A 14,274-nucleotide genomic window follows, 5' to 3' on the forward strand; every position below is an offset into this window, starting at 1 on the left:
AGAGGGCCTATGTGGTTGTTCTGATTGCAGAGCTTAAATATGCTCTCCGCCTACACTCACGTGGCATCGAAGAGCACGAATAAAGATTTCCTATAACTATGTAATACCTTTCTTTTCTTTTCTTACCGTGCAATATATTTGTTTCATATTAGGCGATTAGTACGACTAGGTGCTTCTCTTTCAGTGCGCTCAGTGTAAAGCTTGTCCTTATCAATTGCATTTACAATCTGTAGGCTCGCAACAAAACAGCTCTACTCGCCATTTTAACTACAGAACTGAAAAACGTTCTGTGGGTGTATCACTACGTTTGCGAAGTTAACTATTTCACTATTAACTATTATTAACTATTGGGTATCACTACCTTTACAAAGCTAAACTGTTTTTAGTGTTTCACCTCGATCAAAACTCGCGAACGACCCCTTGCGTCCGCGTGTAGCATGAATTTAGCCAAACTTTCAGTTGCATTGGGAGTAGCGGGTTCACTTTCTAAATATGGGGAAATATTGAGGTATTATGTAAATATCCTGCCATTTTTTTTCTCTAAACATGAATTTGAAAGGCATCAAGAGCTGCTCATTTCAACGGCAGTTATGAGGCTGAACTGCCATAGGCTTAAACAGCTGTCAAGATGGCCTTCCTAACGGGTTCTCATGCGTTCATGTGTTCTGCATGGTGGATAAATTAATCGGTAATGCCTTAAAAATACGAAACACGAAAACAATCTAGCAGAGTTACGCAACATCTGTGTTGGGAATGGTGCGACAATAGCCTTTGGCTACAGACGAGTCGCTGGCTTGAGGAGTTGACACGCTTCCATGGCTAAGTATACGCGTTAATACACAGGGGACAGCGGCAGCCATGTGCTGAAGCATCAATGGTCGTAGCCTTTTCTCTGCTTACGCCTAGCTACTGTGAAAAAAAAAAAAAAACCAATCGCGCGACTACCGCTCTAATCTGTAATAAAACTTGTAGAGATAGAGATGAACCTTAATAGGGGAAAGGGGGGGAGAGCCAACCCCTACGTTAACATGCAAAGACTTAGTTCTGTAACTTGTGCATAAGAGAGATGTGGCTGTCGAACATATGACAAAGCAGCAGTCGTGCTTGGTGCACCGCAAATGAAAAGCCTTGAAGATGCGCACATCACCACTGAACTTAGCCTGTTCACAAATCAAAATGAGCATGACGTTGTTCTGAGCAAACTTTTGCATCACCCAGTGCAACGTTTTACCATACGGACGATTCTTTCTTTTGATCGACATAGCGGTGAGGCAGCGAGCAGTCTTACGAGAAGTAGACGGTGGGCAGCCTTATTCACCTTGCCGCTTGCGCTGCATGCAGGCCAAGAGCGAAGGCGTCAAGAGTACAAAACGCGTTCTCAATTCGTCGCTAGCTCGTTGGCCGACCCAAGGGCAGCGAGAAGAATAGACTCTATATAGCAGGCAGTAATTAAAAGCCTGCGTCATGGCCACCATGAGGGACATCAGTTGAACGGCCTCTAAACTGCGTCCCCATTGTGACCGACAGAACACGCTACCTCAACGCTGCCGACTCAACGTCACGACGTGCAGAAGGTGGTTCACTGCACGACGCTGCTGGGAAAGCAACCGGACAGTAATAAAAAATAATGAATATAGAAATAAAAACGAAGCTGGCGGGGAAGGTGTGGTAGCTAGCAAAACCTTTAGCTGAATCGCATTCACAGCAAGATATAAAGCAGTGGAGGTAGCAAAAACTTCTTGCGTTGAATTTAGGGCGACCTTGTGAAAGGCCAGTACAAGGGGCAGAACAACCCAGACAGAAGAAAATGAAGATTGAGCGCAATAATACGTTCTGGTCATTTCAGTGAAATAAGTGCTGATAAATATAGATTGCAACATCGCACTAGGCACCTGCCCACAGTTTGCTTTAACTCGCATCTTCAGTTACTGAAAGGCGAGCTTCGGCCAAATCGCGAGTGTGTCGCCAGTTCTTCGGAGAGCAGTGTCCCAAAGCCAGTGGCCGATCTTGTTTGAGCGCCGCTGAGGCGCAGCGAGTACCGAAATGGCCGCGGGCTTCGGTGCTATTGCTGTTGTCGGCCCGGCCGAGCTAGCTCGGTGGGCCTGGAGCAGGTCTCGGAGGCTGGCGCCAACAGGAAACGGCGGGATCAAGGTTGCAACGCACCGACGCTATCCGCGCAGACTCCACCTTCCTACCTCCCCCCTCCCCCCCCTTTTTTTTTTTGTCGTCCACGTTACCGCAGCGCGAGGCGCAAATGCGCGCTTCCTTCCTCCTCTGTGCTTTTCGTTCGTGACGGCGGGCCTTTTGCATAAGCAGTTCCGATTTCTACATCGTCGTCTCTGCGAACGCAACAACAGAGCTGCTATTCGCTTATTTCATTGTAAAGCGCTAATGCTTTAGGACATACGAGAATGGTGCTGTGCGAGAAAACACCTAGGTTTTCTGCAAGCCACGTCCTCCACCTCGGACTGTTGTATACGCCTCAGAGGGTAGCTGGTCATGTAACCACGCGCGTCTTGTGAGAGCTCACGTCATCTACTGTATTGTAAACTTCGTATTGTAAAGCATTTTATATAAATGATATGAGTGTTTCCTGTTCGACCTCAAACCACGAAGGGTCGCTTACTCGCATACATCACAACTAGCTTTCATGTTTACGCTTGACTACGAGAAGCGTACACAGAAATTCTAGTTGCTACAAGATTTCTTGGAAAAAGGTGGCTTTCTCCGTCACAAGGTCGCTAAACGTAGCCCCAGTGACCGTGAACCCGTGCCCGTAATATCCGGCGAAGGATCGCCGTTGTATTCATCCCGCCAGGGAGTCACTGTCTGCGAGCGGATGCATCCGCGCTCACTTTTACGGCAGAATCACCCATGCGACCAATGTTAGTCTCGTTTATCTAGGCGCCTGCAAGGACTTGCGTACACCTAGCCGTCAAGCGTGTCCAGCGGAAAGGGATGCACGGGTACGGACACTGACACGATGGCATAACTGCTTCCGCTCCGCCAGACAAAAACAAGTAGAAAGACGCGCAGAGTCGCACATTCTTTCTATTTGTTCTCGTCCACGTATCACGCTTGCCCAGCATCATCCAGCCCGACGAGCTCCGCCGCTGAGACAGTGGCAGGAGCCTGCGGACGTGCACGGTTACGTACCTTGTCGATGTTCGCCGATGCGGCCCTGCTGAGGGCCAAGACCACGAGGACTAAGCCTAATGTCCGTGACCGTAGCTGCCCTCCGACAGCTCGGCGGCCGCCGCCGCACATGACCGCCATCCGGCCGCGGCTGGGCGAGGATTGCACCCTGGGCGCCCCGGAGCGGGCCACAAGCAAAGACAGGTCGCGTCGCGCGTTCTCTGAAGCGGCAGCCGGTCTCACGCGGGGCTCATGGCGGTCCGCACGCTGCTGCACAGTGTCGCCGCGCACTCCGGCCGCTCCACGCGTCGGCACGGACAAGAAGGTCCCAGCGGCGTGGTCGCGTAATCCGCAAGGTTGCAGCAGAGCGCCGGCACGACTACTCCACGGGGAACGACTCGCTTCGACTGCGACGCCGGGCCGACCTGGGGGGGACGCGTCGGAGAGGGGGCGGCTGCTGTCGGCGCTGCGCCGGCGAGGAGGGCTTTTCTTCGTCGCCAGGTAGGGAACCAAGTTTCTTCTCACCGGCCGCCAGCCCGAGAGAGGGGGAGCAAGACGCCATCTTGGAGGGCCCCCTCCACTTCGGCCGTCTCTCTCGCGGGGCCTGCTCTGTAATTGGCGGTCCGTGAACTGGTTCGGCGGCTTTTGCTTTTTGCCTGCGCTCGGAGGTCCTGGCGCTCGGTTCCGGACGCGCCGCGTTTGGCCACCTGAAGAAGCCCCCCTCCTCGCTGGCAGGGATCGGCCCAGGGGGGATCGCGGGGGATTCTTGGGATGCTTCCGAGCGCGGTCACGGCAATTTATTTTTTATTTTCTTTACTACAGGGATTGGCACGCCGGCCACGCAACGGGAGGCACCGACGAGTGCGGTCGCGCGTGTACGCGATCCCGTTTCTTGAGCAGACAGCGCGCGTCGGTACCGGGCTTCCTGCGCGCGGCGGCGCTGACGTCTGAGGCACAGGATGCCGCAGTGCACGCTCTCGCGTACGGCGTGCGTCGGAAGCGCTTCTCGCATCCGCGTGGAGCCAGAAAGGAAGGTGATAGCGCCTCATTCTCTCGGTCTTCCCTCCACGTCACGTGCGTATTTCCAGGGCCGTCTCTACCGGGACTGAGCAAAGATAATCCTGGCGAATAATTTTACCAGACGCAGCTCCCGTACAAGTCCGTAATTTTTGGCAGCGATCTCTTGCGGGTACGGAAGTGCTGCCTATAGGTCTAGGAAGGGGGGAGTCACTTGCCGCCCTCTACGGATTTCTCCGGCGAGTGATTGAAGGTTCTGATGGTTGTCCCCCCTTCTTCACTTGTTCAGGTGGAGGAGCCGCACACTTGAGACACTAGAGCGAGTGGCACCAAATGATTTCCGGAGCAGTGGGACAGCTAAAAGGCCACTCGTCGACCGTTGGCGCGCCTTTCATCGCGGATGGTATCGACATCGTGGACGTTTTTTTTTTTTTCACCGCTTTCAAGTAGCCGACCCGCAGTAGCAGCTCAGTGGCTATGACGTTCTAGATATTGCTGAGTATGATGTCACTGCGACCCCACTAAGAGGGCAGTGGATGCAAAAAAAGGGCCCATGCTTCTAAAGGAACCGTACGTCCAATTTTATGCGGCGCCTTTCACGATGGCGTCAAGGTAGCCCAGATGATTCTCAATTTCAATCAATCAAACAATAAGGCATAAGTTTGTAGCATGCTATTCCTCTCTACATGGTTAACCCTCTAAAACCTTTAATGCGTTAGCATTAGGAGTGTCAAAGTGGAAAAAAGTCTATGTGTGTCAAGTGTGGGAAGCCGGTCACGTGGTAGAGCTATATGCTACTGACGGTGATCTGCTCCGGAGTACCGTCAGTTGCACTTCTCTCCTCGAAGAGGCAGGACGTGCATCGAGTGAGCTCCCGAACATCACTTTGCAGTGTGGGGAACGCCGTCTGAGTCATGCATCCGAGACCTCAAAGAGGGGGGACATAATCCTGACGCATTTCTCTCGCATTTACTACTAAATTGCGACTGAATTTTCCCTTTGTGAGGTAAACCAGACATGAAAGTAAATAAAGAGCTGGAATGTAGAGTACTCATACTTTATATGCTGTGAGGTGTAGTGTCAATACATATTCGTACGAGGCGAAACCTCTTAGGATAAAGACAAGTCGCTTTTTAATTATTTCTTTTTTTTAAAGAGAGATATGTATATAAGGAAAAAGTAATACAAGGAAGTTAACCAAAGGATATCTCCACCTGGCTGCCCTGTACTGAGAAAAGGGAAGAGGGGTGTACGAGAGGAACGGAGGAACTACTTGAAACAAGTTAGAGTGCTAGCAAACATTGTCCGTCAACGTCTCATATTTTCACAGTGTGGTAGCGTGACACGCAGGGATACACGGCGTAACATAGTGTCGCACGGTCGCAGTTTATCGCACGATCTGGTAGTAACGCAGCCGCACCTTGAATTCACAATCAGTAGGAGCTGTCTGCCATTGGTCGGCCGCCTTCGCTATCAATATGTCCGACGTCATGATTCACCGGCAGCTTCTTTTGCGAAAGATTTTTGCACCATTCATATAATCCACGATGTTCCAGCTGTCTCACGCGATACATTTTCGCCATGCTTTAAAACGTTAATTTGATCTTTAGAACGATGTCTCAGCAACCTGGAGGCTGTGATGACAATTATCCGAACCACCATGGCCGTGGACGAGTGAGCCACCCGACCAGGAATGTGAACAGACATGAAGCTACAAGATTGGAAAGAGCTGCATTGGTTGGCCGTATGCATGTGTGCATAGCGACTGAAAAGCATCGCTTGCCAAGCAAAAATAGGTCAGTATTTAGAAAACACTCATTACGTTAAAGCTATTCCTAACACCACGTGCCAGCAAATTGCGTTGCTGGACATATAATCGACGAAGGCGGTCGGCTAGAGATTTGTTGTTTTGGCCCCGGATACGCGCTCGTAGAAAATTTGCTTTTGAGCGATCGTGTTGGTGTTTAGGTGTTACCGAGTGGGCATGCCTGTACGCTTGATGTGCATGAGGATCTATATTGACAAATTATCTTGTAAAACGCCTAGTTGTAACCATTAACCATGTAGCTCCTTCAATTACACAAAATAGGCTGATGAAAGAAGCACTGAACACTGAGACTCAAGTAATTTGCGCATTTTTTTTTCATTCTTCTAATGGGCCAAATACGCATACTGAAATGAAATGAATGAAATGAAATTGTTTATTTGCCATCCTGTACATTTACAGATGGAGGGTATTCTTTACAGATACTCTCTCTAATAAACCACGCACACGCTTGCGATGCGTCCAATGCGTTTACGAGGTTGTGGGTGTGTCTAAGCAGTTGTTACATGTACAACACGTTAGAATATAGTGCCTATTCTCGCGTTGTCGATATTATGTTAAATATTATTTAACATGATTTAACCGATGGGTGGCTATAGGGCCCAGTCAATGTACGGTGATGCATTTTTCCCCGTCACTTTTTTACTGCAAGTTTCACTGTAAAATAGTGCGGATTTATTTTTATTTTTTTGAAAACTTATTGTCGCAGGTAGGAATACGGAGGCCGATCTCAGCAAAGTTATTAACAACATATCGAGATTGCGATAAGGCCAAGAAGCTGAAGTGGAATGACTAGCCGATAGAGCGAAATGAAAGAAACTAAAATAGCCACCCCATACAAAATGAGAAATAGCCGATAGAAGAATTGATTTAACCTGCCTACTCAAGAATCTCTGCTAGAGTTCTTAACCATCGAATATGTTAGCAAATGGCAGAGCGCTCTAGAGAGCAGGTGAGCAGCACTTATGTTTCCCATTTTCAGTGTCCCTCTTATAGCTTCCGTCCACTTTAGATAAAGCAGGAGACACGCGATACGGGTCCGAATGCGATCAGATTAACGACTACATAGCCTTACCAACAACCGCACCTAACAGATTTCAGCAACAAGCTCCAGCAGTCGGTACGGCCATCTTTCCGATGCGAATCGCATCGGACGCCGCGTCGTACACACGCCACCTGTTCAACAGCACAGCCGCACGCTTTGGGCGCCGCGACGTCCCGCGCGGAGGCCGAAAGCCCTACATTTCAGTACAGGAGACACGGGCAACACTTAGCGAGATCACCTTTATATTCCGAACCACGGTTTGCAATGGGAGCGACGACCTTCCGATATGACGTCGCAGACAGCGCGTGCGGAGAAGCTGTCGGGCGAGCACAGCTTCTGCGACGTGGTCACCGCTAGCCGGTTTGTTCGTAATGCGGAGTAGCTCACACGCAGACGCATTGTCGGAAAAGAAAGCAACAAAGGCGCAACGCGCGGCACTAGGCGAGCGTCGAGGCAGGGATACCTTTTATAAGGGTCATTATACGGCGAGACTTGCGTGGCCCATGCGTGGCCTTGGCATATGTCACTCGTATGGCGCATGAAATCGCACGTGCAAGCATAGAGCACACTACACTATACACAAGCCCACATCACCGGATGAACGCCGGTGTCTCGGATGAGGCACATCGTCGACAGTCGCTTTCGTGTCGAAGTGCGTGACAAACTTAATCAGCGGTAAGGAGCCGTTTGGTTCAAACAGCGTTATAAGATCGAGATAATAAAGGAATTATTGTTAGCGCTGCTATTCAGCGATGATTATGATTTTCACTCGGAACGCACTTTGTACAATTTTGCGGCTGTGCATAAGCCGACGTTGGTGCGGTGGAACATACATGTTTCAAGACGTGCAGATCAAGCCGCTGCAAGCCGTGGCGCATATTCGACTATTGTGTATATGACTCACAGGGCACGACAGCATCCAATGGCTCCGAGGGCGTATATTGAAGAGCTCTGCTATTCACGTACCTCGAGGGGGTTTGTATTGCACTTAGTCACGCGGAAGGAAGCTGGATCCACTGCGACCCACGCATTTGGCATTATAGATTATGCCTAATAAGAGGTGCTTATTTGTTTTCGCCGAAAACCGTCAAATCGCCAGGTTCGATCGATCGGAGTGTGAAATTAAGAGACCACAAGTAAGTCAAAGCATTAAAGAAAAAAAAATTCTAATATTGTAAACGACTCTCATATATCCATGTCGTGGATTTGAGAGCAACACCCCGTAATTCAATTATTTCTTTTTCTTCTTTTACAGATTGACCCATAATATGAGAAAACATGAGTCCCATGAAGAAATTAAGCGTTCACGGAAGCGAAATTGGATATTCTGACTGTCGTTTCGTATATTCCAGCTCTCGTCATTAGGCTGCGGAAATTAAAAATTGCAAAAAAGTGAAGCTCGTAAAACAACAACAAAGAAGAAAGCAGTATTAGAGTATTCGTGCGTGACTAAAGGAATAACTTTTAAGAAGTGCAAGTACACGGTAACTAACTATAACTAACTAGCTAACTAACTAAAACAAAAGAAACAAAGGCGTCGTTGGAATTGCATTTAAAATATAAATGACACTTTTTCATTAAACAAGTCTTGAGAGCAACGCAAGAAGCAATATTCAAACTATAAGCTGGCGATACGCCCCCTTTTCCGACCTTGATCAGAAATACAAGGACCGTGTCTTGCGATCGCACCACTTACAGGAAGCTTAACCTCAGGATCTCCTATGTAAATACATGGTAACGGTGAAATCGTTTCTTGCACGGCATCCACTGCCCTCAGTTTGATAAGGTTTGTTCCATTTAAAAGAAAATGCGCATATCTAGTAACTATAGTAAGGATGTAGTGGCCAAATTCACAAAGCTTTTTGCTAGTAAGTGCTCTCTGCCATTGGCCGGCCGCTTCGCTAATGATCATCGAGATTGGCTTAAAATTTCACTTACGAATAATTCTAGCTTAAGAGCTTTATGTGACTACGGGTCAGGATTTTTGATTTAGGCCGTCAATTTTAACTTGTTGAAAATTGGAAACTATATGAAAAAAAATATGTACCAAGGTTTCTAACCCTGTTACTCAGTAATAAATAACGATATTACGATGTTCTACACTGTACCTATTGAGACATCTAAATCAGACAAAATTGACGCATTTACACAGCTTTTCAATATAGCACTGAATTGTGAGTAGCACTTTTTCAAAACCTTCGTAAGCAGTATAACAATTTCACGTAAGCTGTGAGCTCATATATCCCATCTTTCCGCTCTAGGTGATCTAACAGATGCACTTTAGACAACTGATATATCTGTTTTTGGTGCTTTAGCTTTAACTTCGCGCTTGAAGTTTTGTAAAAAAGTATGAAATCCTAAATCGAAATTCTGCTTCCTACACTTGGTGGAATTCAACGTTCGCTCTCAAATGCCGCAAGTTTAATTCAACTGGGTCCAGCGGTTGTCTTATATGAGAGACATTTCTGCATTCCACGTGCACTTCAATAGAGCAGTTCGACTCGTCCTGGAGCTATAAAGCTTCCTCTAAATTTTCGTGCAAGTCGTTGCAGCGTCACGGCTTCGTTGCGAGGACGCATGCGCTGGGGGAGAACCATCGGTCTGTGCCACTTTCGCGCCATGCGTACACCGCGTGCTCCGGAGGGATCCGCAGCGGGGTTGGTCACACGTGCTCCACACTGTGTTGTCGAGTCAAAGGGCGGTGTTGTGTGCGCATGTGGGCCTCCAGGCAAAGCTCCGTGCTCGTCGTCGACCGAATGTTCCGTCCGCGCGCGGCCGCGTTTCCTGCAAATGACAGCCGTGCGACGGCGAAAACCACTGTATTCGAGCGCGGTGCGGACGTCTCTTCCCTCTCTGCCGTAACCCTGTTATTGACAGCGCCGTTCCTGCCGCGCGCGCGCGCGCGTGTGTGCCGGCCAGAGCCGGCGCGCGTACAATGGAATCGCGAAAGTAGACCGCGCGCAATTGAATTTGGCCCGTGCATGCTTGGTGCTAATTTGTGGAGACGGAGGGAATGTTTACAAACCGGTTCCTTCTCCCGCCGCTCGTAGCCAGTGCACCTATTGCTCTCGGTTTTGTCGGGCGGGCTGTCTCAGTTGCGACACGGTGCTCAGGTGTGTGCGCGCCTCGCTGTCACACTGAACTTTAATCCCTCGACTATTTCTGGCTCTCTCCTTCTTTGTGCGCGTCGCGAATAATTGCGTTTGCCCAGATAGAAAAAGCAGACCCCCCCCCCCCTCTCCCGCGCGCCATGTATCGCCCGCTTCGGTGACTTAGCCCGCTCCGCGTACGACTGATGAGCGCCAGGTCGCGGGTTTGGTTCCTTGCGGCGGCGGCGTCGCATTCCGACGGGGGCGCGACTCAACCTTACCTGTGGGTCCTAAGGTTTTGGCGCGCGTTAAATAAAAGCAAATGGGCCGCCCAATTTGCCGCTCTCTCTAGGCGTCTCTCAGCATAGGGGCGGCTTCGGGATGCAAAATATCCCATCAAGAAATCGACAGTGCTACATGTCGCCTGGTAGGGTAGTATACTTCAAAAAGAAAAGTAGCACGCCGGCGAGAAATTCATGGTTCATATGGTTTTCAGACGTTCCGCGGAACACCATTCGTGGAAGCCTGCTAGATGGCATGGCTCCCGTCCTCGAGCCCACGCAGCCATTCACCTGGCGTCAGTGAAGCTTTCCAATGTTCTGCGCACCTATAAAGCGCAGGTGGTTCATCTACCCGCCCGCAACATGCAGCATGTACTACTGGTACACGTGAAAGACCATGCTCACAAATGAAAAAAAAATGTTCAGGCCACATATAATGAAAGGACTCATTTCACTTGATTCTATTCCTCTCTCGTCCATGGTTCACCGCCGATTGTATAAGAATCATTAAATTATCCCAGCCCGGAATTGTCGCAAACTGCGCCTACGGCATCGGCGAAGGCGGCAATCTTTTAAGAGCGTCTGCAACTACGCACGAGTAAAGTAAGAAATGATCATGAATGCCGCTTCCATCGAACTCGCGGAACAGCTGCGAGTCATGAGATTCCTGAGCCAGGGCTACCGCCAAGGAATGAATTGCGGCCGAATTCACAAAGCTTTTCTTTCGTAGGTGTTGTTTGCTAATGACCGGTCACCTTCGCTAATAAAATATCGGACTCCACCGTTGCTTGGCATCTGTTCTTATACGAACAGTCAAAATTAAATTATGAGGTTAGCGTCCAAGAGCAACACTGCTACATGAGACGCCATAGTGAGAGTCACCGAAATAATCGCAACAGCTTGGGTTTCGTTGACACGCAGCTCAACATATGTACACGAAACTTTTTTGTATTCCACCCCCACTGGAATGCGGCCGTGACTCGAACCCGCGACCCCATGCCCAGCAGCACAACGTCATAGCCACTGAACCACCTTGTCAGATGCTGTACGAAAATTTTCGGCGCAAGTACGTTTATGTGAGTACGGGTCCTGCGTTTCACGGCAGTATCTCGAGTCCCTGGCTATCCTGACAAGAAAAACGCCAAGTTCAGCGATGGCAATCTTGCGCCTGCATACAGGCGATATGCACCAACTCGCCCATCAAACATGTAACGTTACTGCTTCTCCTTTACTGTTTGTCCCCCATCTCTGATGATGCTGTAGCAGACACCTACTTGACCTCCGGAGCTCAAAGCGAGAGTGCCCACGCTCCCATGTGTGACCGCGCCGCTATACTTAAGTTATGACCCGAATATAAGATATGCAGCCACAGATTAACTGTGAGCTACCTTGACCCATGATCAACATCCAAGACAACGCCTCTGTACGGAATATGAATTCAAACACACAGAATTCAGCTGCCTCTCCTGCGCTGTTGCACAAGCGCCAACGCGACGGTGAATCAGCAGCCCCGTCAATGAATAAATAATTTTCTTTGTTAGGATAGTTAATTCGCCTAAGCCGGAAAGTGAAAAACAGTGCAAACGCTATAAAGAGCGCATGTATTATTTTCAGCACTTTATTCTCCTTAGCAATATATGCCCTGCTGCCCAGTATATTATCCATCGCACGCATAAATGAGAAATAGATCAGCGCGTCCCAAACGCTGGGGTTTAACAGACGACAGGACCTTCCCCCAGAGTCGTTGTCGTTGCCTAAAAACATAGCTCATACTCACAGGGGTGATTGGCCACACTGGGTTGATTGAAAAGTGCACCCAACAAAATACCAAAAGGGGGCAAACGCTAAAAACGAAGCATTAGGCAACTAAATGCTGACAGAAATTTTGATAGGGCCTTGTTTGGATCCCACCGATGGCATCGGTCGGTTGTTGGGAACTCGGCGCTGACGCCCGTGGTTGTACCTGGGTCGCAAGCCCCAAGGGTAGCGTTGGCCTGGCGGCCTGGGGTACAACTGGAAGCATCCGAAGGTCCCGGCAAAGCATGAGTCGACTGGTAACAACAAAACAACTTGTTTATTTTAACATCGCAAAGAGTTGGCGGTCAGGTTGACCGAAGTAGAGAGACGGGAGAGCACTTTACTCAACAGAAGAAATCGGAGCCCTCTTTTTGGCGTCCGGGGGCAGCTGTTTTTATACTCTCGCAGTTGAGGGCAAGAAGGAACCCCTCAATAGACGAGCACGTGAATGTACAATGGGCTAATGGTGACGCACACTGTCGTAGCGCTGCCGGTCGGGCACAATGACTGTAATGAGAGGGTGATCCCTGCTTTCGTATCGCCTGGTTCGGGCACAATGACTGGAAGGAGAGGGTGATCCTTTGCGGTCGCATCGCCGCAGTCGCGCCTGGAAACACCTGGCGGGGAGCGTTGCGGCGACGACGATCGGGCCAAAATGTCTGCCGCCCCGCCGCAGTCGCGCCGGCAAAACCACGTGTCGCAGGCGAAACGCAACAGACCGCCCCGCCGGGGGAAGGAGATCCCGATTGTTTCGGATCCGGACTTCTGGTACGATCTGTTGGGAACTCGGCGCTGACGCCCGTGGTTGTACCTGGGTCGCAAGCCCCAAGGGTAGCGTTGGCCTGGCGGCCTGGGGTACAACTGGAAGCATCCGAAGGTCCCGGCAAAGCATGAGTCGACTGGTAACAACGAAACAACTTGTTTATTTTAACATCGCAAAGAGTTGGCGGTCAGGTTTGACCGAAGTAGAGAGACGGGAGAGCACTTCACTCAACAGAAGAAATCGGAGCCCTCCTTTTGGCGTCCGGGGGCAGCTGTTTTTATACTCTCGCAGTTGAGGGCAAGAAGGAACCCCTCAAAAGACGAGCACGTGAATGTACAATGGGCTAATGGTGACGCACACTGTCGTGGCGCTGCGCACGATCTCGTAGCACCCTGTCGTGGCGCTGCGCACGATCTCGTAGCACCCTGTCGTGGCGCTGCGCACGATCTCGTAGCACTCTGTCGTGGCGCTGCGCACGATCTCGTAGCACTCTGTCGTGGCGCTGCGCACGATCTCGTAGCACCCTGTCGTGGCGCTGCCGGTCGGACACAATGACTGTAAAGAGAGGCTGGTCCCTGCTTTGGCATCGCCTGTTTCGGGCACAATGACTGGAACGAGATCCCTGCTTTGGCATCGCCTGTTTCGGGCCCAATAACTGGAATGAGATCCCTGCTTTGGCATCGCCTGTTTCGGGCACAATGACTGGAATGCGAGGAGGATCCCTAGGCGGTCGCATCGCCGCAGACGCGCCTGGAAACACCTGGCGATGAGTGTTGCGGCGACGACGATCGGGCCAAAATGTCTGCCGCCCGCCGCAGTCGCGCCGGCAAAACCACGTGTCGCAGGCGAAACGCAACAGACCGCCCCGCCGGGGGAAGGAGATCCCGATGGACAGGGGACTGCATCCGCTGTCCGGAGGGATGTCGCTCGATGATGCTCATAACCGAAGTCGGGCGTCCCTTGACGTTTCTTGAGCGCAGCGCACAGAGAAGGCCTCGTTCTCTCGTTCAGGTTCGCACGGGACACTGCAAAGTGACTTCGGGAGAGTTCACATTTTTGTTCTCGTTCCCGGCAAGCGTTAGAACTACGCTGAAAACTCAACCGCTCAGTCAGCAAGCACGGCACAACCCTCACTAAGCCCTGCCAGGCTTTTTCCCCTTTTTAGACCACTGCCTAGTTCCTTACAGTAGGCTAGCATCACTCAGAACGCGTCCACAAATTGAAAAATTGCACTAGAAAGCATATCATCACTTTGAAACACTAAACAAAAGCAATATGTTAAAAAAAAATCCTGCCTCAGGAAGAAAAACATCAGTAACAAA

The 14,274-nt window shown here is 50.1% G+C and overlaps 1 protein-coding gene and 1 long non-coding RNA gene across 2 annotated transcripts in view; one reads left to right on the forward strand and one right to left on the reverse strand.

Annotated features, from left to right (window-relative positions):
- uif (sushi, von Willebrand factor type A, EGF and pentraxin domain-containing protein uif) overlaps positions 1 to 3,642 on the reverse strand; it is a 135,557-nt gene extending 131,915 nt beyond the window's left edge. The window contains exon 1 of the mRNA XM_075690397.1: positions 3,157 to 3,642. Coding sequence (XP_075546512.1) covers positions 3,157 to 3,276 — 120 coding nt within the window. The 5' untranslated portion in view covers positions 3,277 to 3,642. The remainder of the gene's footprint in view (positions 1 to 3,156) is intronic.
- The window catches only part of LOC142579825 (uncharacterized), a 48,059-nt gene extending 39,641 nt beyond the window's left edge, over positions 1 to 8,418 (forward strand). Inside the window, exons 2-3 of the long non-coding RNA XR_012827471.1 lie at positions 5,763 to 5,948; positions 8,278 to 8,418. This is a non-coding gene — a long non-coding RNA (uncharacterized LOC142579825). The remainder of the gene's footprint in view (positions 1 to 5,762; positions 5,949 to 8,277) is intronic.
- The last annotated feature ends 5,856 nt before the right edge of the window (positions 8,419 to 14,274 follow it).

Source organism: Dermacentor variabilis, chromosome 1 (genome assembly GCF_050947875.1).
Source record: "Dermacentor variabilis isolate Ectoservices chromosome 1, ASM5094787v1, whole genome shotgun sequence".
Lineage (NCBI taxonomy): Eukaryota > Metazoa > Arthropoda > Arachnida > Ixodida > Ixodidae > Dermacentor > Dermacentor variabilis.